The 27,773-nt window shown below is 34.3% G+C and overlaps 1 protein-coding gene across 1 annotated transcript in view; it reads right to left on the reverse strand.

Annotated features, from left to right (window-relative positions):
• Window positions 1–27,773, reverse strand: part of LOC147064240 (proton channel OtopLc-like) — a 252,185-nt gene that overhangs the window by 108,184 nt on the left and 116,228 nt on the right. The window contains exons 2-3 of the mRNA XM_085958679.1: window positions 22,450–22,719; window positions 2,653–2,772 (exon numbers count right to left, since the gene is read on the reverse strand). Of these exons, the coding sequence (XP_085814805.1) occupies window positions 2,653–2,772; window positions 22,450–22,719 (390 nt within the window). The remainder of the gene's footprint in view (window positions 1–2,652; window positions 2,773–22,449; window positions 22,720–27,773) is intronic.

The following is a 27,773-nucleotide window of genomic DNA, read 5'->3' on the forward strand; positions in this document are numbered from 1 at the left end:
TAAATTCTGATTGATGAGAGTTTTGTATCATTCCATAGGATTACGGTTTTGTATTCCTAGATTTGTCTTCCTAAATCTTCAGTATTTAACTAATACTATACTAAACCTATACTGCTTTATATGCGGCAGATAAAAGAACGAAAAATAATATTACCATTTTTGACAGCATATTTTGTAAAATTAGTTTTTTCATCAGATGTCTAAAGACTATTATTGCATTATTTGTCCAAGGTAGGTAGGTATACAACAAAAACTCATATTACAGAAAATGATCGAGCTCTCCGGTTCATAAACTTTCCAATTTCGAGCGCTGAGATATGCGGGTTTCGGTGGTCTCTTCTATTTTTCTATATTTGTGTATTTTATTTAGCTAAACCCTTTGTTAACTAAATAGTATATAAAATATAATACAACAGAATTAAATTTAATCATAATATATTGATTAATTTTTACATTTACTATAAAGACAATTTCCATGGGATTACAGTGTATTTAAGTCAAAACAATAAATCATTACATAAGAGCCACCTAATCAAAACTGATATTCCTATCTTGCAACCCCCATATTCATTAAGTGACTTATCGGCACATCACATCATATTACATCACAAAATACCTTCCCCCTGTAATTATCAATATTAACTCAAGATATATTTATTGGAAGATTGATGTGTAATATTTACTGTATGTCAAAGTTAATCTAAATCAAATTCTGAATAGTTGCAAATCAATAATCTATCTAATATATAAAAATCAATATTTGTTTGTTTGTTTGTTCGTATTTTATGCGCTGCCATACCGTTCATCCGATTGCGATAAAACTTTGTCAACTTATTGCTTGCACTTGAGCGAAGGTTATAGGCTATATCTTATATATACAAATGAATGTCTGTCTGTCTGTCTGTCCCGTACGCGTTCCTATAGCATTCATCCAATTGCGATGAAACTTTGGTGAATTGTTGTGTGCACACCCGCGAAGGTTTCTGAATTAGAAAAATCATATTCTTCTTCTTCATCGTCGTTTTATCTTTTTTTTTATTCCTATGCGTTCCTATACCATTCATCCGATTGCGATGAAACTTTTGTCAGTTGTTGTGCGCACACCTGTGAAGGTTTCTAAATTAGTATTATATAAAATACAAAGTTTGTTGTTTGTTTGTTCCATCCAATTTTAATTTTTTTTTACTACATATTAATACTATTTATAACGTTTGCATATTATTTTGGATTCGAATTAAATTGAGTGTTCTTTTGTTTGACCTCCTATTAGAATTACTTTCATATTGCCATATTGTATTACACAGATATTTTAATATTAAAAAGATAACTACTTATTATTTTTTTTAAATATCTAAGATAAAGGTATCCTCGAAGCGACCCTGTGCGAAGCCGGGTACTTGAGCTTGTTATTAATCAACTTAATAAAATCTCATATGAAATTCTTTTTATAAAGACGTCTTTATATACATTTTACGTACAAAGGTATCCATTTAATGCAGATTTTTTTTTATATGAATCCAAATTTCGTAATATTTATTTTTATTTTACTCACAAAATAAATAATATATATAAAATATGATGTTAAAGAATTTTCTTATTTTAACAAATATTTTCGTTGAGTACCTACATCAAAATAAATACATACGGAAATAAGTCAATAACTTAATTTTTTTCTTACTAAACCAATTTATGTCACATTTTTCTTCTTCGATCTATCATTTGCTACCCGGAATAGTTCGGCGGAGCTGCACTCATACTAATCAAATAAGTTCTGACGTCCTCTGTTACATGTAGCATTGATCTTTTCTCGGATAATAACTTGGGGGCGATGCTGTAATTGTTATTTCCTGATACTGGTGTCATCTCTCATCGACCCACGTTCCTCAATATTTATATTGGGTCACACGCTCAATCGGTTCACTATTAATGACAGAATGATTTTCTCAAAGTCCGCGTGTTTGTGATTGTTTCACTTATAATACTACACTACTGTTTCACTACATTGCTGGCATTGGGCCTCATGGAATATTTTAGGGCTGTATAATAGACAAATCATTCGGGTCACGATCCTCAGTTATGAGGCCCCGATGAAGTGGATGAAAAAGTAATCTTCCATTCACCTGAATAATTTGTATTTTTTCGTTCCTGGGGGGTGGGGTCCGGACCTAGAACACCCCCCCCCCCCCGCCCCATTGTGTGCGCACCTGTGCAGGTACTAGTTAGTTTTTTACAAAATAATATTGATGGTATAATTTCATCTAAGTTAAGTTTATTGAATGCAACCTTATTAGGTTACAGCTAATTTGAGCTGATAACGGCTATTGAAGCATGCAAGCACACCCCATCCCTGATAGAATACATTATTCATGTTTTGTATTATATTGTTCACTTTTCCCTATGATCATATTAATAATTCAGTTTTACTAAATGCTGCAAACCTAAAACAAATATATTCTACAACAAGACAACAATATTATACACAAATATATATTATATCTACGACCCCCCCCCCCCCCATTAATAATTGATTATTCTTCCGTTATAAAGCGTTCGGAAAATAAATGCATTCCAATTCGATAAACATGTATTGAAATATTTCTAAAAGTGGACGTATATAAAATAAATGATATGATGTGGTGATATTTGACTTACGCGCCAATCGAGTAGACCTGGCTTTGTGCGGCTCTGGAAGGGCGGCGCATGGGAGGAGGCGGCAAGTGCCCGCCGTGGTACAGGGCCGGAGGCAGGGAGAGCATGGGCGGCGAAGGTAACCTGAAACAAAGAGGCGTAATTAGATTAAAATGTGAATTATTTCTTACGGTCAAAGTGAATAAAAGTTTACCGAAAATTTGCTATGATTCAGTTAGCATATCTTATAATATCTTTATCTCAGAACCAGTAAACCTGAAGTTCAATTATGTCGAAAATGAATACTGAAATTTTTAAGTATAGAATTCGTACTAAGTACGAGTATCTAAAGCCGTCTCATCTTTGTCGTAAAATTGTAGTCCACAATAAGGTCATGAAAAATCATTAATTGCTTTTTTATAAAAGTGTTATATTTGGGCTTATTATTATTTTGGATATATTGTGTCAAATCAAGTCATGGGATAGGGATATAAATAAACTTATAATGAATATTAGCTTCATAACCTAGGCCGTATCTTGGCCTCCTCAAGTGGTAGGTTCTAAGCTCAATGATTATCCATTGGCTAATTGCCAAGCGCCAATCCTGGATACCATTACATCTGACATGTACGCTGGCATTATCACTTCATCGAAATCTCGGTATCAAACTATTCTTTATTATCATTGCGGATGTGAAGATCTCTTCGCATAGTTTTGTATGTATGTATTGTTTTAGCTTTGTTGTTTATATCTTATAAGTATATCATAAAATTCATTTTTTTTAAAGTCTCTTTCTCTCTTGTGGCACTTTTTATTAAATTACGTCTTTCAGTAAACTCAGTCAAAGATCATTTGAGAGCGTGGCGACCTAAGACTTGGGTATCTGCTCCTGAAACATTCCCAGGCGTAAACTACTGCTGATATACATATGACACATCCAAACGTAAGGCGTCGTGATACGCTTGAGTAAGACCGAGTATGGTGCAGGACGGATTGGTTTGGAGGGGTCCATGTTTGTGTTATTCTTTATTATTACATGGTGGGTGGAGATGGGGTATGCGACCTGAAATACGCCGATGACCATGTCTTATTCGACAACTCAATCGAGGGAATTCAAGAGACAATCGACAGTTTGCAACTCCTCTCAACCAACGTCTTGTGTAATAGCACCTGTCCTGATCCAGATTTCCCTCTGATTAGCGACGGACAAAACATCGAGAGTGTCGACAGCTTCAAGTACCTGGGGGTACACATCACGGGAGATGGCATTTTTCAGAAAGAGCTCGCTATCCGAATGGGAATGGCTGGAGCAACATTCAACGCGATGCGAAATGTCTGGGACTCACGATTGTACTCGGTCAAAACCAAATGCCGCCTTTTCGACGCTTGCATTATGACGGTTTAAAGGTTTAATAATTAAAGGAATGAGAAGTTCTGCGTAGTATCAACACCAGAGAGTCACAGTACTTATGACAGGATGTACAGCATTCCTTAACTCTAAAAATCGATAGGAATATGCCGCTGGATTAAGAACTACTGTAATCGTTTTAGAGTGCAGCTCTACTGAATAGGTAGGGGAAAAGGTACGGAGTCCAGGAAGATTACGAATTTGGTGGTTTGATGATACACAGAAAGATTTGACAGCTTCGGAACTAATCAGCTGGAGAAGAATAGTTGAACGAAAAAGTCTACTTAAGGCGGCCATGATCTAACTCCAGGCTGTAGCTCCAGAAAAAAAGAACAAAAATTTCGCACTTAGGTATTAAAGTAATGATTAATCTATAATACTAATAAAAAATAACAATATTTTTGAAGTTATACTTCTTTTGGGGCGTTTGGTAGAGAGTGAAATTGAGAGCTGCGCGCACACACCGTTACGAAAGTGTGCGACAGTATGAAGTTAGCTGCGAATCAGTCAGCTGTACCTATACAAACGCAAGTTTGATAGTAGAATTTTATTGTTCCATTGCCTTGGCAACGAATTTATTATTGTCGGCTATTTGCAATTCCTTACGTAAACAAAAGATTAAACACCAGAGTGACAGTTATTACTTTAAAAATAAAAACAACGAGAAATAATTATATACTTTAGTAATATAAGTTAAAGTGTACAGAAATAAACTATAGGCGCTCCAATAAGCGGCCCCTTTTCTTGAGTGTGTAATTCAACAAGATAATTAAGAGCTAGTCGAAGAATCTAGGTTATCACAAGTTTTGTTACGCCAAAGAAGTATAACTTCTAACGCGCGTACATATAAGTACACACACCATTTTTTTTCATCATGCGACAATGTAATTACAAAACAAATAGGAAGTGAAGAGAAATGCTGTACTTACATCATTTTTGTGCTTTTTTATAAACACAAAGAAAAAATATGAAAGGTGAAAAATATATTTTTCAACACCGACTTCTGCTCCAAATTTCTGTCTTTCTGCACAAAGCGTAAGTTAAGGGTAGATATGAAAGCGGAAATTGTAAGGATATTACGGTTTGAAAACAAAAAACCTCTAGAGTATAACTAAATTGACTTCATTCCATTTTTTAAACGTTTTCGACTTTTATACGTATACCAAAAGTCACGGTAGATAATACAACTCCATTTTATATTATATATTTACATACACAATATACACTGTAACCTTACGATATTAATATGTTATTTTCTATGGGCGGCAGAGGGTCACACGTAGTAGTTGATAACTTTCATACTTTTCAATTGGCGACGAAAATGGCGCATGCTTTTAAAATTTATAAAAATAAACCAGCAAGTGTATTATTAATTATTAATATTTTTTGTAATCTTTGACTTGATAGGTAGGTAATGGAGTTTGTACCTACTTTATTGTATTGATTTATTATATAAGCTAGAGTAAAGAGAGTTCGTTGTCAGTGTGTGTTTACCTTTGGTGAGTGTACACGGCGCCTGAAGATGCCGAAAGGCGAAACCCGGGTCACAAAACACGACTTAAATGGAATAGTACTGAGCTTGAATCCATTAGAATTTCAGCAAGTGTTTGTCAATAATAATGCATATAATAAACTAGTTCTTTTATTCAACAAATAATTCACATGATTTGACAAGGTAACATTCTATATATTGAACATACATAATTTGATAAGCATTTCATGTAAGAACTACTAGTTAAAAGCATATTGGCGCGAATTCAGTGGTTACAAGTTCAAGTCCCGTCGAGTATCGTATTTTTTTTCAAAAAAGATTTTTTTGGTGTGTATATAATATCTATACATTTTCAAATGATGTATATTCAATAATGTATATATTGACATGCACACTGACGCAGTATCATGGTGGTAACTGGTAACAATGATTAATTATCAATTAATATTAATAAAATTAAAATAAGCCCGGTAGCGAAAGTGACACTCCGCGGCCTGGTGACACTGATTTCGCCGTCATAGCATTCTCCCTTACTCTGCAGCAATCTCAAGAAATGGCGCAACTTTTTTTGATTAACATAATATTGTTATGGTCAGGCGTTATTTTGGAACTGGAATTGGGATCGAAACCCTAGATTCTGAATCCCTTGACGCCGAACCGGAATCTAAACACTTTAAAATAACAGGTTTCCGGAGATTCCACTGTTCTATTATTTTTGGTCATTATTTACGTCTTATGCTGTATTCTAATTTCAAAAAAATAGTACACATTTAATAACAATATGTTATATATTTCTATGTAATCAATGGTTTACAAAAGTTTATTTTACTAATATGGTTGAAAGTCAAGTTATTGAGTCCATAAGCCCCCCCCCCCTAATAAGATATTTTGAAAAAAATAGCATCGACACCTAATTTTTGTCTCCTTAAATAATTATTACTTTGAATGGGTGTGTCGTTTACGTGACAAACTTTAATGCATATAATTATGATACAGATGTAACTGTTGAAAATAATATATTATTTAACACGTGTTTTATATAATCCCATATTTCTATAACTATTATTAATTATATCTTCTTACAGTCTCAGCCAGAATGTAATTCCTACTTGACCTGTATTAAGTCATACACCAAAACTGTCCTCAAGCTCGGTGTATGGCGAGAAGATTTCGCATTTCTGTCTTATTAATCTGTTCTGTAATTGACTACATAATCATATATATATTTTTTATTATTTCCATACGAATGTTAGAAAACATCTTCATTATTATAGATAGCATTGTGTATAAATAAATCCTTTCCGTAGACCGTGACGAGTGTTGCCAACTGTCATTCGCAAAAATATGTCAAATAGTATAAGAAAATAAGCTAGATGGCAGAATAAAATGCTGGAAGTGTCTAGAAGCTCGCATTTAAAAAAAACTTACAATTATTATAAACATCGTTTTTACAAGAACAACGATCAAAAAATAATTTAGTATTTTACAATTAATAGAAAAGTTAGATCATAAAATTTAAAATGAATGCAGATAGGTAATAAATTTAGTCATCATTTCGTATGTAACATTTACTGTATTAATTATAAGATGTATATAATTCAGTATTATTTGGGCATAACCTGACAACTGATTGTTCGGTCATTTTATGTTAAGAGTAAAAATTGTGTCACTATAGTCATAACTCAAAATCTATATTTCATTTTAAATACTCAAAACGCTATGGTAATAATATAATGATATGTGAACAAACATAGCGATTAGTTTGGTCAAAATATGACTAAAGACCTTATCATAGTTTGACCACTGATAAGTGACATTATTTTCCTAATTAGTGGAATACTTGACACTCTAATTATTGTCATTTATTATTCTTCTTCAGTTATTTTTTTAAAATGTTTTTTCTCAGTGTTAGAGAAAAAAACCAAATGTATGTGGACAATTCAAAGTCAAAACTTGCTCTCCTGTAAATTCAACATTTTGCAGTTAACAGGTTATGCCCAAATAACACCAATTGTCTTAATTTATCTGCTGCAACGTAGCGCAAGCACACACAGACGCACGCACATATTCGTATATATCTGCCTGCGCGCTGGACACACTGAGCGCATTCAGCGCATAGACAAGAATTTTGACAGGTGGCACCGCCACCTGGTAATTTTTCCTAGTAAGCTGTTAAGTACGTAAGACCAGCATGTTGATTTTCATGCAAATCTGGTGTAATATTCTAGTTTTATTAGGAGAAGTGTTAAGCTGTCTGCATTATGGCCTCCACATGGGGGGGAGGCTGACAGGGGTCTCCCGGGCTTAAGAGGGGCCCGGCGAGGCGATTCGACCAGATAAGTTAGATAAACACACATCACAAATTTGCTTCAAAAGTAAAAAAATCGCCAGCGGCGCTATTTTCATTCAATAATATTATTCTTGAAAATTATGTGGTTGTGCGATGCAATTTTTAATTGTGTATCAATATATACATTTCCATAATTCAAATGGATGTATTAAAATATAGAATAAAACACTTAATATACATATTATTTTACCGCGTACACCATTTGGAAAACGCTACTGTAGAGCATCACACTGCCATAGCGATAGGTAGGGGGCCAGCCAAAGATCCTAGCCTGGGGGCCCACTTCACGACGTGGGGTCCATGGTCTGCAGTGTCGAAAAACATTATATTTATCGCCATACGCCAGACGGAATTTTTTGCAACCCAGACGCCTATTCAAAAATATTATATCTGGCAAGAAAAACACCAAGTTGGCAACGCTGACCGTGACCGCTTAGTATCAGTCCACGGAGCCTGTTCATTCAATAAAGAACTTCCGGGAGCAGTTTGTTTTAGCGAGTTAGTATCGGTTATCTATGATAAGACAAAGTTTCGTGTCGGCATTTTATATTGCCTCAGATTTATCAGACCGGTCCACGAGGAGGTCAAGTGTTAGTTTCGTATCGAGGGGTGCGCTTTACGAGTAGTCGTGATGCCAGATAACGGAGTCGGGTGCAGTTTATGGTGTTTGCTACGGGAAGAAAAGTAGGATGGATACAGAGAACAGCAGTGGCCGATTATTGGGTGGCGTGCGCCTATTTGGTGTTAAATTTATAGTTGGTATATTATTTTATTAATGGACTATATTATTTAATCCTTTGCATCATTACTGAAATTACAGACGCTGCGAACAATCTTCATCCATCGAACTAGAGCGGTTCTGTACAGATTTTCTTGCTTTAGTCACTTTCTAGAATCTAGATGATTTACCTCTAACTCACAACCTACTTCCTTCGACGCCACGGGTCTAGAACGATTCGGCGCCGGGACAACTGGGCGCCATGCAATCGAATGAAATTTGAAAATAAATAGACGTTCGTCAATTATAGGTACTTTTAAAATATATATTTAATATTATTATTTATATTTAAAATAGTATTTAATACTTGGTGAGAATTCAAATATTCACACGTAAATACTGATTTAAGTATGAATATGCTTAAGTACCAACGAGAAGAGGGTTATTTTATTTTTATATAAAGCCTAAGGCATGATAATTCTCAATCCGTAATAAAAAACATTATGAAAGAAGAAAATGAATTAAAACTACTAAAGTTGTACCTAGATAGAAACAGATTATAATTCCTCGTCTACTTTCTGTATACCTAAATCGTAACGAACCTATATTTATGTCATTCAACAGTGCGGCGTCCAATTGTCCTGGCGCTCAGTTGTCCCATTCCCGACGCCACCAGCCACCAGCCATCATTCATCTCTTCAATCTGCTTAGATTTCATATTGTGACGAAAGAATTGAACAAAACGTCTCTTGCAGCTAGCCGTGAGACGTTCATTGATGCTAAGTTCTTCCAGAATAGTGATATTTGTACGCCTGGTAGTTCGTGGAATGCAGAGAATCCTCCATCAGCACAACATCTCGGCAGCATATAACGACTCTTTTTTGAGATATCTTTGATGCTGCGATTTTCCATAATATCTCGGTGAGATAATTCATATCGTTCTTGGATATCGCAATTCTTCACCTGGTTTCTCTTATGCAAATGACGCAACCAATTCGTTAGAAAATTTAAAAGGGGCATACGAAGAGTTAAAACCAGTCACAAAGTTATTAAATTATATTGAAATTTTAATTTTTCTCAGAGTAAAATATTTGAAAATTAATAATATATCTAATATAATTATATTAATTAATATTATATATATTAATTAATATTAATAAATAAATTATTTGAAAAATTAAAATTAGAATGTAATTTTTTATCGTAAGGGGCTCTAAATTAGTCAGTGCGTAGGCTATCTACGTAACTAAACACTCCACTGCTTCTCGCAATTATCATAGCCACTGAAGCTTGAGCAAAGGTATATAAAATCGCTCATTCGTACCAATTGGTTTAGTCTATCAGTGAAGAAAAGCTTGTCAGTTCAATCTACGTTCATTAACTTCGTCTTGGATTCGCATCCAGAACTTGTCATCATCATTTATCCCAAAACCTAAGTGAGAGTGATATTCCAAACCGTCCGTTTACCAGTGTGTGAGTGCGTGAACACCGAATCAGCTCCAGCGCGCGCCATTCAACATAAAATGTCAGTGTCTGACATCCTGTCGAACCCCCCCCCCCCCCCCCCCGTAGATCCGTAATCCACCAGCATCTTCAAATAACAGTCCACTGCAAAAAGCGCAACCAAATTTTATAAACTCAATTTTCGTTTATATTCAGTATTAATTGAAATATAATTCCAATTTTAAATTACGTAATAAAAGATAATATCTGAATACGTAGAACACTCAGTTATATTACGTGGCTGACGAGGAACGTGTTCAAAAAAATTAATGCTACAGAAGCATTTTCGATTGACAACCACGGAGAATTTCATAACTTGTTTGTTATGTAAAAAGACAAAAGAAAATCGTCGACTAACCCCATAACCAATTACCCCGGTCTACCCGAGCTGTTTGATACAGAGCACGTGTTGGATGACCGTCGCGACGTTGTTAGGATCAATCAAGATTTCCCGCCGTTTTTGCGAGAAACTTCGCGGCGAGGGAGTTTCCCTCTATCGCATTTCTGCAGACTGGTAATAATTATTTTATTACTTGGGGAAGAAAGGGATTTCGCGCGCGATAAAAAGGTACCATTCAGTAATAATAAATTAATGGGCGCTGATAAAATTTTATGTAATCGGATTTCTTTTTCATTATGGGCCATGAGGGAATAATATGAAATGAAAACTCAATATGCCAAGTGAAGATTGCGTGAGAAAAAATATTAACAATACGTGCCCACTATTGTGTTATCGTTTAACCTTTTTCTTACTGTGATAATAGATGACGTCCCATTATTTTATTTATTTAAAAAAAAGACACGTTGAGCACATAACACATTATTAATTCAAGACGTTCACAACATGACATTTGGAATAAAAAGTATAAAGTAAATCAACTAGAGAAAAAACAAGGTAAAGAAAAAAAACAAAGCAAAAAATAATTTTATAGAAAAGAAATAAAATTTAAAAAAACACAAATTAAACAATAAAATAGAATTCTAAAAACAGAAGACATAATGCATCGCTAAAAATGTCTATATTATATCTAGGCCCTAACTTTTTAATTTATGCACTACCCGCATCTCACCTCACCTCACCTCACCTCACCTCACCTCACCGCTGGGTTGGTTGTAGTAAGTAACAAAAAGAAATGAAAGAATTTCGTATCAGCGCGGTCCAATCCTTCAGTATCCAGGGTTACATGTCAATTGTATTACCGGAAAGAAATGGTCGTATAGCATTGAGCATGAAATTTATAGATTACGCATTGTTTGTAGAGTATTTCAAATTGTAATGTTCCAATTTTATTAAATTAATTTGATATTGATTAGTATCAATAATATCTGACAATAACGCTGTCATTATTATCAGATATTTGATAGGTACGACTAGAGACGAGCACCTACCAGAATTTTATATAAATATATGGGAATAAACAACTCAATCCGTGTCAGCATATTGATCGCAAATATTAAATAAACTACCGCAATTGCAAATTCTTTAACATCCATTTCCCGTAGTGTCCAATTATGGCAAACTCGGTAAATAGCTTTCTGCAATTATTGTTTTCGTGATATCCATTTTTCCACATAGTCAGCTATATCCTAAATATTCTTTTCAAGATATTATTTTGATGGTGAGTACTTCAATAAATAGCGGATCATAATTCATTGGACATGTGACTCGAATATAAGTTCCCGGTCTGTTAGTATCTCAGTCTCTGTATCGCTCCGCGCAACATCGCATTCTACCGAGATTGGGACCTCGGAGCAGTATCATAAGTATTATAATATAACTATTGTAACATACTCTTGTACTGACTGTTTACGCTGCAAATAAAACTCGCTCCTCCATCAATCGGAGGAACCACCAAATATTGACTTCCTCATACACAACACCATGACACCCATAGGGACGACTCCCACAAATATATACGATATGATTGTAGTTCTAATTTGCTTACCTACTTATTTTCTTCCATCTTTGCCTTGTATTACGGTGATTTTTATTAAATACTTACGTATTTTTAAATGTTTTATTTAAACATGATTTCGCAACTGTAATAAATGTATGACAAATTATAATATACACTTAAATCCCATAGTATTAGTCCTTACTTGAAAGTTTTCTCAAGAATCTCGTGAATTTGTGTTATATTTCATGCCCTTATCAAACCTCGTTCATTATTCCTTACAACACAGCGGATTGTTGGGCGTACCTTGTAAAAGTTTTAGTCAGGTACGAAGCTCAACTCAGAAGTTGGCGTATTCACGCATACTAAATAGTAGTACGCAAGCTTTTTTTCGCTTTTTGTTTGAAACCTTTTCAAAGTTTCATGTAAATGCACCTATTAAGGTTCCACGATGCACCGTATCCGGAAATTTGTATGTATTTTGCAGTATCACAATTGAGCGTGAGCCATAGTATCGAAAATAGATGACCATAATATAATTGACATCAATATAATGTCTAAATAAAAACACTTAAAAATACGTAATAAAAACTACCGAAATACAAGAGACAGACAGAAGAAAATAATATGTAGATAAGTAAAGAAGTGTAGAAATACAATGGTATCGTATATATTTATATAAAATAATTATAGTAATTACTCGTAAATTTCCAGTTGGGCTTGTCGGAACATTACTGTCTACAATGGTACACGAACAATGAGTCATTATTTGATCTCATTGCTATACAACCATCTCTTTCCGGTGAGATAGCTCACGATGAACTATGCTACAGCGAAATATATCACGTCCAATTTACATGTTAGCATTATTTTTTACCAAGTATTTCAAAACCAATTGTCACCAACAAAGTATTGTTCCACATTGCCTGAGTCCATGTATTCCATGTTCCACGTAGATATAAAATAGTATTATTATATCTAAGTAAATTGATAGTAGTTATGCAGAATGTAGCCAGTCCACAATAATGTCGAGCTGAGATAATGGCACTTTAGTAACAACATGATTATTAAAAATGTATGTAAAAATGTAAAATGTCAAATTGTAAATAGTATTTTATTTCAAGAATATTTTTTTTGCGGCTTGGCTATTTTCAACAGAATGTAGAGAAAACCTTCTCGCATCTGATCTATATCAAATCTCATTTTTTTATTTTTCGTGGACTGGCTACTTTCTGCATAACTTAAAATTGCCGTAGTGGAAATTTCAAGATTGGTTTTACAATTACATAATAGTGAAATAACATAATATAAGTAGGTATCTGTAAAAAAATATTTTTTAAATGTATTAATAATGTTTCTCTTCGTAGTATATTCTTGGGTTTTCACCGTGTCTCCTTCTTCCTTCTTTACTCGACGTTTCGGGCTCGTTGCAGAGGCCATTATCAAGAGATATGTTTTATGATGAAATGTAGTGTATGTATGTGAATGTAAACGTTGCTCTAAGAAAGTCAAAAGGAATCCAGCCCGAAACGTCGAGTAAAGAAGGAAGAAGGAGACACGGTGAAAACCCAAGAATATACTACGATAAAAAACAACCGTGAAAGCCTCAAACATTATATAATGTTTCTCTTGCTTTCCAAATGCATTTTTGTTAAATGGCAATTCTTAAATCTATACTGGCCAAAAAAACTGAATGAAAATGTATTAGTTGACAGAGAAAATACATTTAAAAAAAGTTTGTTTACCTTGTCCACTAGAGATGGGAAAACCGGTCGATTTTGAAGACTAAGTATACTTACTACCAGTATAAAAAATACTTGGTATAGAAACTTGTTCCAAAATACTTACTAGTATTTGGAATACTATATAGAGCGTTTGGCGTGCGTATGCGTCAAAAGTTTCATACTCAACTGAAACTAAAACCAACTCCATATTTGTATTTGAAATACGTATTGGCTCCAATAGAATCGCTAAAAATACGCTGAGCTCCGCTTGTCGTAAAGTCCCGTTTTTATTATAAAATTTTAAACACATTTTAAATTTATGAGTTGTTTTTCTGTAAGGTTAAAATATTCTTGTTAACAAAAATGAAAAACAGTGGTTTTTTTTTAATTTTAAACATGTTTTGAGCGGTAATATAACAAGACAAAGCCTGTGCGTCACCTCACCACTGTGCTACGACACAAAATTTATGACCTATTATTCATACATTCGAATGCAATAGACTAATAAATTAAAATATACCTATATTCAAGTGCTATGCTATATCGTTCGCACGCATTTCATATCAATAGTGTTGAAAGTCTACCAACTAGCGAGTGCACAGAACAGCGACTCGCGATGATATCATCACAAGTTTTTTGGAATAAGTTTATTGGGCCACCCATACTGAGTATGGGTAGTTTCATCCGAAACTTGAGAACACAAACTGGTGACAGTATTTCCAACTCACCTCTATTGTCCACTCTACGTGAAATATTTCTAACTAACCTCGGAAAAAAACACATTTTAAATATTCTCAGGGCACACAAATTATTTCGAAAGCTTTTAAAATTCGTAGCAATCAATAAATAAAAATACGTTTTTAAAATGTCAATTTCTGACAAAAATTGTCACATAAACGTAGTTTGTATGCAAGTAACAGAAGATAAAATAGGTATTCGTTTGCTTTTTTATCTTATCTTTTCCATAAAATTAGTGTATAGTATCCAAGTGACAGTATTTGCGACCTTCTTTTATTTTCTTTAAATCTTTTATAAAAAATGAGAGGATATCAGAATAAAGTATTTTGAATTTGGAATGGTTACATATATCGTAATATACCGTTCACACGTTTGATATAATATGATTATATTTCATTAAATAGACCCGATCAAACGAGAAGTGAACGACTTCGTTTCAATAATGCCCGGAATCTCAGGAATATCCCAGCCAAGCCATCCCCAAAAATGCACCCCTTTATGTTTTGTCCTGGAAACCTATTAATGGAACAATTGAATGCCATCGCATTACGCCTTGAAAGGATTGTGAGCCCTCATCCAACCTTACACCACACCACAGACACTTCATTAAAAATATTATCAATTTATGCGGTGGTTTTAATCTGAATACATTTTTGTTTGACAAGAATAGTGACAGCTAATTTATCATGATAACGATAATTTTATTCGTGTCATTTTGCAGTCGCTTAATGGAATTGTTGTAGACAGATTATAGTTTCATGGTTAATTTAGCAATGTTTTAGAAAGGGGTAGCTTAACCTTTACAAGTCGTGATTAGTTTTGGTTTCTTGACCAAAGAAAAGATTATTAAAATATGACACATAATAAGTATATGCTTAACAATTAATAAAAAAATATATATTTATATAAAATATATAAAAATAAGATCCGAGTAGATCGGTAAAATGCATCCATGTTGGCCTAATTCAGGGATAGTCAACCTGGTTTCTACCGCCCACTAGTGGCCGTTCCAGCTTTCATGGTGGGCGGTAGACGTTTTAAAAACATTTTCATTATGTTTTCATAAAACTCCCCATGACAATTTAAATATCAGAAAATATACTATTTGTATCGCTATCGAATAAGTTTAGTTTACGTTACGTAATTGAAACTAAATGGCGCTATAGTGCGACCGCAAACAAAAAAGTCTCGACCGAGAATAGCTCGCGCATCTCCCGTTTATTGATACCTTTCTATAGCTTTATAAATTTTATAAAGTAAAGTTATGTACTTCCCTACTTTATAAATCACCATTACTGTGGAACCGGGGGGCGGTTAGAATATTTTACTACTAATAGAGATACAAAAGTGTGCGGTGGGTATAAAAAGGCTGACTACCCCTAGCCTAGTTCATAAAGTGACCTGTATTTATATAAATATTAGATACGATCCCATGGGTTTATCATGTGTAGGTACCAGGCACGCACACAAGAAGGGGGCGGTCCGGACCCCCCACAGAAATGGAAAAAAATACACATTATTAGAGGAAATTGAATATTACGCCTTCTTCGTCAGGATCTCATGACTATGGATGGTCATTCGATTTAAGTTATTTTATACGCCTTAAAATGCAAATCTTTACGAAGAATATTTCATGTAGTGTCAGAAAGTCCAAGTTCTTGTATTTGATTGTTCTGGATTTTCATCCACACTTTGATTCAGAACATCGATAATTTCAGCAGTACATTTACGTTTTTGACAAGTTGGATTCATAACATCGCAAACATTGCCATTTGATTTTTCGAATTAAATTACAAACAGTAGTCTCTGTAAATCGATTATTTTGACAGATATATTTCACGTAATGCCCGAAAAGTAGATCGAATTATTGTTGTCATAAATTTTGACGATTTGTATACGCTGTACAACTGTACATATTTCTACGTGTCCGGAAACTTATACGTATGCAGTTCGCCGTTGTTGTATCGGAAATATATGGCCGTATATTAAAGACCGTCCAACATCTTTTAATCGTATAGTCTACTGACATAAAATTCATGTCTAAATAAAACATGGTTCTTGTTGGTTTACACTTTACAGGAAGCCAGCAACAAACAAATTTTGAAAATAGCCGATATACTGGTTCATTTGTTAGGTTAGGTTTTTATTCATGATTTCATGAATTTTGCCAAAACCAGCTATGGAAATTGAATTACTGTTCATATCGAATCTAATAAAATTGGAGGCCGTATAGCATACGGTCGTCTCTTTCGGATAAGAAAGCTCACGGTGAACTGTGGCACGGTGAAATGTTTTACGTACAATTTACATGCAACCATATTTCTATGACGATTTTCCAAACAATACTGAACACAAATGAATGTGAATTCTGGTGGGAATCAGAAAAAAACATGGCTGCTATGACGTTTTAAAAATCCATAATCAAGAGATATAAACATCTGAAGAAAAAAACACCTTACGAATTTAATGTATGATATGGTATGAAATACAAACATTCCTATATAAATAAATATTAACCGAAGAAATTTATGTTATTTACTAACATATAAATGATATAACTCTAACACTTGTGTATCATTATATTGATTCCTATCTTTAACAACTGTAATAAAGAATTCTCCTACATCAGAACCGGCGAGCTTTTATAGATTCACCTAATAGTATGTCATTACTTTTATTTCCTATCCAAACAACGGAAATGCTCGTTAATTACAAAGGGCCATTTAGTTTGGATCGATTCTATCCCACTCTAAGCGCCTTTCGTATTGTCTGCTTTTAGCGTTGCATTTCCTTGGTTATTTAGCGTATGTATGTAGTGTTTCCAACTGCCATTGACAAAACTATGCCAGATAGAATTAAGAAAATGAGGTGAATGGCAGAAAAAAATGCCAGATTTTCTTAAAATTAGAAAAAATGCTATAAACTAATTTTGGTAAGGAACTTTCAAGAAAATAAGTCAAAATGATTTATTTATTTAATAGATAAAAAGTATTATGGTAATACAGCTATTGGCCAATGTGCCATAATATATAATAAAATAAGTAAATAAAATAAAGAAATAAAAAATATATAAATTTAACCTATTTAACACGTCCATAAACATTATAATAATAATATGGTTATTGTATATTTAGTGGAAGCCAGCAGAAAACAAATTTTGAAAAAAAGACGCGCGGCTTAAGCCTCAACCTATAACGCCGAAGTTCGAATCCTGGGTCTGGCAAGTACACATATTGTTTTTCAATTTGTGAAAGAGTCAGACTATGGACCTAATAGGTGGAGCAAGTGGCTGACATCCATTTCTCGTAAAAACAAAATCTGTTAATACAAATTTCCACTCTGTGGAGGTCCATATTATGATCCTATTACGATCGGACATGGTTGAAAAAAGATATACTTACTGGATTATTTGTTAGGTTATGTTTTATTAGATTTGATTACGTTATCATTTTTAAATTCATGAATTTTGATGAAACCGGCTTTAAAAATTGCCGGTGTTCCCGCCTGGCTTAAAGTAAACAGACTTGTATGTATTATATTATAGTTTTAAAAAATCAACCTTTTATGTTGGTATCAAATAGGTTAATCGCACGATACACAGCATCACGAAGGCCGCAGTGTTATATTGTCACTATATTGGCGGGAACATGAAAATGAACCAACGAAGACGTAAAAAGAAATGCGAAACACAAAAGAAATATTGTGTTTATCATATTATTATGAATATGAAGCTCCATTCAGAATCAAGATCAATACAAATCAACATATTCTTTTCGTAAAAAATAAGCATTGTATAAAATCTATTTTCAAACTTTTGTACTTACCTATAAAACATCTTTAAAAAATATATTAAGTATATAAATGTGTTTTTTTTTGTATTCCGCTGTGAATGGAAAATAAATACGATATATTTAAAAATTGGGTGACGCAAAAAAAATCGAATACTATCGGAAGATGTAGCACGTTTTTTGGGTGCCATCTGTCATTTTTCTGTAGACAGACGTGTTGTAGATTAGTGCGAAATCCATCATGAATGCGTAGGTACATGCCACGAGAACGTGCGAAAATTGTGGAAACCTCACTGAATAAAATTGTCCATTTTAGTAAAAGAAATCATGAATGATGAGGTTCATCTTCATAGTATTGGATAGATTATTTCACGAATATTTAACGATTACCTGACTGATAAAACATAATTAAAATTACACAATATGTAAGTATTAAAACAACAATGAGAAACTTTCACCACCTTTAAATGATACTATGCAAATTGTACGTATTAAATTTCGTCGTATCACAGCTCACCGTGAGCTGTAGTATCAGAAATAGATGGCCGTATAGTTTTGATATCGAATCATGGTCTGATTTTATTCGATTAAATAGGAACATTCATTTTATAATGATTAGTATCAAATATCTGATAATAATGACAGCGTTACGAACTGATTCTTGCGAGCACCTACTTGCTAACTTATCTTTGAATCAATCAGAATTTTAGGTATAAGTATAACAGTATATATTATGATATTACCGTAGTATTTCTAATTTACTTACCTACTTATTTTCTTCTGTCTTTCATTATTTGTATTCCGATGGTTTTATTACGTATTTTTAAGTGTTTTATTTAGCACTGTGATACGATCAACTGCATTCGGACAAATATCCGGACACGCCTTTTAAATACTACCATATTATTGAGACTGTAATCGTAACTCATCTTTGTATAAAGGTGGGTTATTAGTGTAAAACTTAGCATAAATATTAGGAATTATATTCTGTAAAAAAATAATATTTAACCCTCTCATTGCTGTAATGTCGCCATACACGTTACCCAACCCATTAAACTGCAAATATTTAAGTAAATACGCTTTTACCCATCTTCATATTTCAGGTATTCCTAGAATTACCAATCATCATAATCATCAGCCTGAATCTATCCACTGCTGGATGAAGGCCTCTTCAAGCTGCTTCCACTTATCTCAGTCCTGTGCATTGCGTTGTCACGTACTTCCGCACAACTTTATCATTTCATCGATTCAGCGGCCTCTAGGTCTACCTTGCGGACGTTTTGTACTTCTTGGATACCACTGGATGAGTAGGTTTGTCCAACGATTATCTCGTCTTCGAGCTATGTGTCCAGCCTATCTCCATTTAAGGTTTTTAATAAACTCTATTACATCGCAAACCCTTGTCTGCTTCGTTATCCACTCATTCCTTTGTTTGTCCTTTCGCATTATGCCCAGCATGCACCTCTCCATACCACGTTGTGCTACTCTAAGTTTCTAGATCTCTCTTTTACTTAAGGTCCATGTTTCACACGCATATATGATCACGGGAAGCACACACTGGTTGAACACTTTGCGCTTTAGGCACAGTGGAAGATCACTTTTGAAGACATTATTCAGGCGGCCAAAAGCATTCCAGCCTCTTTACTCTGCGAACAATTTCATCAAATATACATCCATCTATAGACACTTGTTGTCCCAGATAGATGTAGCTTTTCACCTGTTTGAGCCACGAGTTACCGATATAACATCTAATTAAAATGTTATCATTTATCTAAAAGTATATGCGCCACAACGAGGCAATAATATGCTCAAATAATTGTGAGAAATAGATATGAAAATAAGGCGTGCGATCAAGATAGTATTTTGACTCGTAGGGTGTTAGAATGTATACAAATACGATTGTAATTATTAAGGTTTGATGCCTTTTTGATTATTTTATGGATAAAACAAATATCAAATAATGATGATGAAACCTTATTAGACTTATTTATGATGCAAAATACGCATTTTCCTTTTACCTATTTTAATATTGTCAATCTCGTAAGGTAACCTAAGGTATGACACCGGAACGGACGAAATTTAGTAGCATCGTCAAAAGAATGTTGAAATCAACTTAACATAATTTTCGTATATCATTCATAAAATTTTAAGGCTATACCTCAGTTGAGGCATGGTCTAAGAAGATCATGGCTAGGCGATGCGCGGATTGAGGGTCGCGGGTGAAAATGACGCATGCCGAGCAAAATATAATTTGTCATATAAGTCCAACATGCGTCCATTTAATGTTCTGTTTACTGTTCTATTAGTAACAATAATAATATATTCATTGACATTTCTTTTTCAATTAAATGGGTAACGTTTTTAGTCATCTTTACACGATTTAAGAATTAATACCCCCCTCACCATCACGAAACAAATTGACGTATTCACACCTCGACGTTTGCTCTCCGAATGCCAGCGAGTCCAAAATTTCGTCGCGCCTATAGTAGAAAATTATTTGCCGTTTCACTGAAGTATCGTCTTAAACATACACAAACGAGTCTTTTAACATCCAATTTAGGCAACAAATTTAAAAATTCTTTTACCCTACGATACGGACTGGACAAGACTAAATCAGATAATGACAATATTATATTATGTACCGCACTGAAATTATATTATACTTATATACTCGTATATGACAAAAATCGGTTGTTTATTTAATTTCATTTTTTATTATTCAATGTGATTTATTCAGATAGTCAAACTATTTATGAGCTTTGAAATTTATGATTTATAGACATATAAAAAAATCACAGATTTGATGAAGGTTTTCCAATAAACGAATGCTTACATCTGTTTTTGACAGATTCCCATTACGGCGCGTTGGAAGTTATTACATGGAATTTCCAAATTTTCTTTTGATGTCTACCTTACACCACCCACCTATTCGATTGGTTTTGGGATCGACAAATTTAATATTATTATACGATGTCATTTACCCTTTAGGGAGGTTATTTAATCCTTTTTATATACGACACATACGTGCTTTGATCGAATTGGAATTTGATTATCTGAAGATAAAGATCTTTACAATTATAGTTTATTACGTAGGTTACAACTGCCTGCGTAAAAGTAGATCAATTATTAATTTATTGAATTTATAATATAATATTAATGTTTATAAAATTCTTTCAAAATTTAAATTATTTGAGAAATTGTTTCTTCTCCATCGGAACTTCGTGACTGAAGATTGTGACCCAGATGATTTGGCTATCTGACAACCTTCACCACGGCTATTCTCTATCCTTCTCAGCATTTAATTGTACCAGAACCTTCGTCCATGTGAAGAACTGGTGGCATTCTTGATTTAGTCAGTCAATCTGCAAGGATGCAAACCACATCCTCTGGGAATGTCCAAGAATGTGCTCCGAGAGGGAAGATATGGTTAAATCGGTCCAACCAGCTGTTGGGCCTATCAGGCCGTCCGACCTGATCGCCACAAAGGCCAATTATATTGCATTCGAAAAAATTGCGGCGTCTTATTGCGGGCGTGAAGATCTCTACATGATTTTTGCTGCCCGTATGTATGATTAGCTTCGTTTTTTGTTATATATTTTTTTAATTCATTTTATTTTTGTAAAGTCTCTGTACCTGTTCCCCCCCCCCCGGCATTTTCCATTAGAGTAAAATCAGTAAACTCAGTCAAAGCTCACTCGAGAGCGGGGCGACCTCAGTTTGGGTAACTGCTCCTGAGACATTCCCAGGCGTAAAAAACTACTGATGCTTGATAAGACCTTGTGATACGCTCGATTAAGAGCGAGTGTGGTGCGGGGCGGATTGGTTTGGAGGGGTCTATGTTTGTGTTGTCAATCTGCAAGGAGGTCGTCCTCGAAATCTCCGACCTTCGACGTGACCCAATATCACGAGATTTTACAGGTTGTCGTCTTCTCAACGGGCTTTATGTTCAAAAGTGGTTTCAAAGTGGCAAAGAGTGGAGAAATGCAGATAGGCTGTGGAGATCCAAGGAAAAAAATACACAAACTTTGTCAGTCATAGAATGCAAATTGTATGTATAGTGTTAGCCAGTTTTTAAAATTCAATTAAATCCTCCCAGAAAAAGAAGACTTATCAATAGTCAAATTTCATTAAATTATTTTTTCTATTCTTTTGCTCCAAGGGTGATGGAAATCTTATGTCCGTATCTCGATGATATAATAACTCACCTAACAGGAGATTCGATATGTACATGATGAGTAGAACACGACGGAGCTGGTCCTCTCCGCTCGCTTCCACATGTGGGGCTACTCCGGTGACTGAGGGTCTCCGGCGAGACGAGGGCGGCAGATGCCATCGCCGGGCTCGGTAGGGGCAGCATTGGCAGGGGAGGGGGCAGGGGCGGCTGGCCCTCCGCTGATGATGGAGGCGTCTCTGGAGGGATGGCTGGCACTCCTCGGGAGCCCCCGCTCAAATTATTGCTGGGGATTGAGAAGCAACTGGAATGAAAGTAAAAACTACATGTTAAAAATTGTAATGTAAAAAATAAACGGAAGGCTGTTACAACATCTACCTGATAATAATATATGTATTGGCAACCTAAAGAAGTCGGTATCAAGGATTTCTATAGCCAGGTCACGGCATGAAATTATACACTTCGATCGTAGTGCTAGTTACTTATTGCTAATACTTTGATTATAATTTGAAATTGAAGTAGGCTTGCTAAATATATATAAGTACAGTGGGTATCTAAATCCTAATGCATCACGATATTTTTAAAATATTATTAATAACCATGTCCTTTTTACGCACAAGGTGATGATTGTTAGTAATGTTGAACAATCACAAACATTTATTATCATATTATGTTGTTAAACATATGAGAATTGACTGTATTCCACGTCAGTTTGCATTGATGAGTGCACACCGTTCACGAAGATACCGAAAGACGAAATCCAAGATGTAAAGAATGACTCAAACGAAAAAGTATAAAGCTTAATCAATTAAAATTTAAAATTAAATTCTAATTGATTCAAGTAATATAGTATAAAACGTTCGTTTTTAAAACTAAAATATATACTAACCGAACAATGTAGAGTTGTAGACTTTAAATTGCTAAGATTATACAATAGTAGGTGTGACGAGGCACAGGTAAGTATCAGATTCCTGCAGTTATGCTAAATTAGAAACAAAAGAAAATGGCTCGACTTTAAAAGCTGTAAAATCTCTCTGAAAAAGCTCTTACTTAGAGTTTCTAGCAAAGCTTAAGTTGGCAAAAGTTTGCTAAACGTTCAACGGCCGTTCACGTGCCATGAATATATCAAAAGTTGCGTTGCGTCTTGCGCCTGTACGAACTCAAAAGACGCAGTCTCTGCTAACTAAATTATTTTATGAGTCTACGAGACTTTGCGAAGAGAACGGTAGGTAGCGTAGGCTCAATATTAAGCCTAATACAAACTACAAACAAATCTTCAGTAAACTTCGAAACATAACTAATTTTATAGCTTTTATAAGATAGCTCTTCATTAATAAAATTATAGAATGAATGACTGAATAAAGGATGACTTTGTTATTAACGTTTTACAACTATATAGTAGTTTATATCGAACTTCTTCTTGGCCGATCCATCATTTATTAATTCATTTATTTATTTATTTAGAACAGAGTATTGTGGCATTACAGCAATTGGCCTGGATGGAATACAAATTATAAAAATGACTTAATTACAAATAACAACCAATATAACAAGAAAGTAGAAAAGAAAGTATGTGATATGTAGATATTAAAGTAAAATGATAAATACAATTATAAATTTAACCTATTTAATACTTAAACAAACATGATATATTTAATAAAAAATAAATAAACCTTTATGGTGCCATCAAATAACTTAATCGCACGATACACAGCATCATGAAACATCACATCCGTCCTGCGACGGGGTATCATGAAGACCGTAGAGTTACGAGTGAGTATAATATATCCGTATGAGCCACCCGGATGAGCTAAGCAGACCCTATTTTAAGAATTTATAAAACAATGCCCGCCTATACTCATCCTCACGCAGCTGGAATATGTCAATATCCGAAGTGATTTGGTTGATTGCCAATTGCCATTACCAATGGCAGGTTAGTTATGCACCTTAGGAGAACAAACAACTTAATGCTCCCGATTTCTAAGATAGTTATCAGGGATACACAGGTCAATGCTACCAAGAATGGCAGAGTTCTTATTTTCACCGCGTATAATTCGGAAAAAATACGTGGCTAAATATAAATATCGTCTAGAGTTTAAGCTACAGTATGTTAATATTGCATTAGTCCATTGGCTTTCCGATACAGCTGTTCCTTAACAACATCAATTGAAATTTTCACGCAATATACTGGTGTCCGTCCATTCGTTTGACATATCGTGTGGATTTCGCTTTAGCCCCCGCGTGTAGTACGCGCGATCCCACCCTCCAGTGTTGCAAGTTTGCGCCGTTAGCATTGTAAAGTTGGTAATATGTACGCAGCAAAGTTTTGTTTTGGAAATTCGAAACAAAACAAATATTCAAGCGCGTCGTTAATTATGGCAATATCTCCCCGCGATATCACCTTACTTCGCTGAGATTAAATCATGCATTGTTGGGAAATGTACGTTGTCGAGAAACGAGATATGTTTGTACCTACCCCTTACAAAGTCGCGATAACGTTCCTGGTGACATTCTCCGCTTTTCATTGTAGAAAAATAATAATATATTGCCGTAAATTTGTCGTGTTGATATACTACACAGTACACACTATGTCGTGCTCTTTTCAAATAAAAGAACATTGGAATCGCTTATTTATTTTTACAATTTAAGGACGTAAATACGAATTTTGATAAGTAGACATTTGAAGTTGGATTATCACGTGGAGGTCACCACTTTGGTAGAAGGTGAGGTGGTGGTTGAGGCAGCAGCGGTGTACAGATGGGTTACATGTAAATTGTACGTAAAACATTTCACCGTGAGCTTTCTTATTGAAAAGAGATGACCGTATTCCATACAGTCTCCAATTTTATTAGATTCAATGTGAATGTTAATTCAATTTTAATAGCTGATTTTAGCAAAATTCATGAATTCAAAAATTAAAACTTAACCCAACCTAACAAATCATCCAGTATATCGACTATTTTAAAATTTTGTTTACTGCTGGCTTTCTGTAAAGTGTAAACCGACAAGAACCGTGTTTTATTTTAGACATGAATTGTATGTCAGTACTACACTACCCGAGGAGGTTGGATGGTTTTTAATATACGGGCATATATTCTCGATATAAAATTTCACGGTGAAGTGTGATACGGCGAACTGCATACGTACAAGTTTCCGGACACGGTGTAGATGGATGTGCATGTTTATTGTCTTAATATAGGGTACAGAGAGTTACAATGGTTTGAGTAAAGATTAACGGTGTATAGTGATAGCGGTGAGCTCGTGCACAGACCGAGCCGCGATCTAGTAGCGACGACTATCGATCTATTGTTAGGCAGGTGACTGTGTCGAGTGACGGACTCTAGATGAGTGGTGGATGGTTATGGATCGTCCTCGCTATTTATACAAAAGAAGTTCATCACTAATAAAAATTCAAAATCAATAATAAAAAATAATTTTTCTCATCTTCTAACCTCTTACTATATTAAGTAAGTATATATAATATTAGGGACGCAGTTTATTTTATGATTCATCTACCTGAGACGATAGTGTAGTCGGAAAGTCTTGATGCCAGCCTCGAAAGTGGTCGTGACTCTCATTCCTCTTGGTATTTCACATTACAAGTGTCACTGTCGCAATTAAATAAATCATAATATACACTGTTGATCTAGGTTATGATTGAGAAGATGCAGACAATCGCTTCCGCCACTTTTGATTTGTTTTGACAACAAAACAAATGTGTCACACTTGTAATGCTGAATGGTATAATTGCTATAGACGTATTTCTGCAAAGAAGATCCAACCCACACGTGTAAAATTCTGAGAAAATTCAATATTTGAGAGACAATTGATTTAAAAAATATGACGTGTGAATATTTAATTATATTAAAGTATCTGAAATAATCACACATCATATTTTTTAAATATAAATCAATTCAATCAATCAATCAGTCTCTCAAATATTGAATTTTCTCAGAATGTTAAACGTGTGGGTTGGATTTTGTTAGCAGAAATACGTCCAATAATTGTTGTCGGGTTATGAATCTTACGAGATACTTTATATGTTTTTAAAAAAAGACTTCTTCGTTTCTCTCGTGGCTGAGAATCGCAAACATCAGCGGCGGTGGTGTGAACCGCGGGAAAATAGAAATTTACAAAAAATAATTGTGCGTGTTTAACTTAAATTGTCTATACACAATAATATTTACTTCACTCCATATTCTTTGAACTTCTTTATTAATCTATGGCATTGGCGATGCAGTATTGTGTTCAGTACTGCATGTCCATTTCATACAACGACCAGATTGTCGTTTTCTTAGTCAAGGGGGAAACGCCACAAATTAAATATAAATCGAAATGTATTAATTGCATGCAATAAAATCCAATTAAATCGGACTGTGTTAATCGCGCGTGTCGGAAGTGCATTGCCAACGCTCGTGTAGTTTCCGCGCTGGAACGGACAAAAAGCCACCCCGGTAAGGTGGTCCGCACGAATTAGTGGCTTAACGAGATTAACCGGGAATAAACCGAAAAACACACATTTGTCCGTCGCACGGATTAAATCAATTAAACAAAAACAACTGTATTTAAACTGGCAAAATTAAAACCGATTACTTTTGATGTGTTCATCAGAGCTAGGTATATAGATATGCACTTTGAAGATTTCCGTTTTGGTTCGGTTCTCTCAAACTCTAGTAGGTATTTATAAAATGTGTAGATTTTTTATTTAAAAAAGAGGATAAACATCAGTGGAGTAGTGCTAAATAAAATAGTATCTGGTCACAGTTTTTAAGTATCCTAATTACATGATCCTCCACCTTTTCTAAAGCACGTATTTCAATATTTCGACAGATACAAATAATTATTATCATCGATATACAAAAAATAATTACAAGATAAAAATAACTTTTTATATACATCGTTTTTAACTTTTCTGTTGAATCATATAAACTTGACATGACTAGCTTAAGCGATCAAAAAAAATGTATTTGATAGAAATAATACTGAAATGTCATTTTGACATTCATATTGATTTCCATAGTAACGCACGTATATATTAATAATTTAGTTTCTAGGACCCCAGACCCCTAGCAACCAATAATGGTGTCGAAATAAATTTTCATACAAAACAGAATTAACTGAAAATTAATTCAATTCTACTTAAAGATGGCTAAAAGTATTAAAAAAATGCATTGGCATCGTGTTCTAATATATCCTTAAAGTTTCAAATGTCTAGCTAGTCGGGAAATTAGTTAAAAATCGATTGCAAGATTTCTACCGGACAAAAACCCACCGGACAAATAAGAATACGAGCTAAGAAAAACGTTGTAATAATCGAAACGAGGGCACGCTAAAGATCAATACATTTTCCTATACTTA

This window comes from Rhyacophila brunnea, unplaced genomic scaffold (genome assembly GCF_057557595.1).
Source record: "Rhyacophila brunnea isolate RB1 unplaced genomic scaffold, BYU_Rbru_1.0 scaffold_8, whole genome shotgun sequence".
Classification (NCBI taxonomy): domain Eukaryota; kingdom Metazoa; phylum Arthropoda; class Insecta; order Trichoptera; family Rhyacophilidae; genus Rhyacophila; species Rhyacophila brunnea.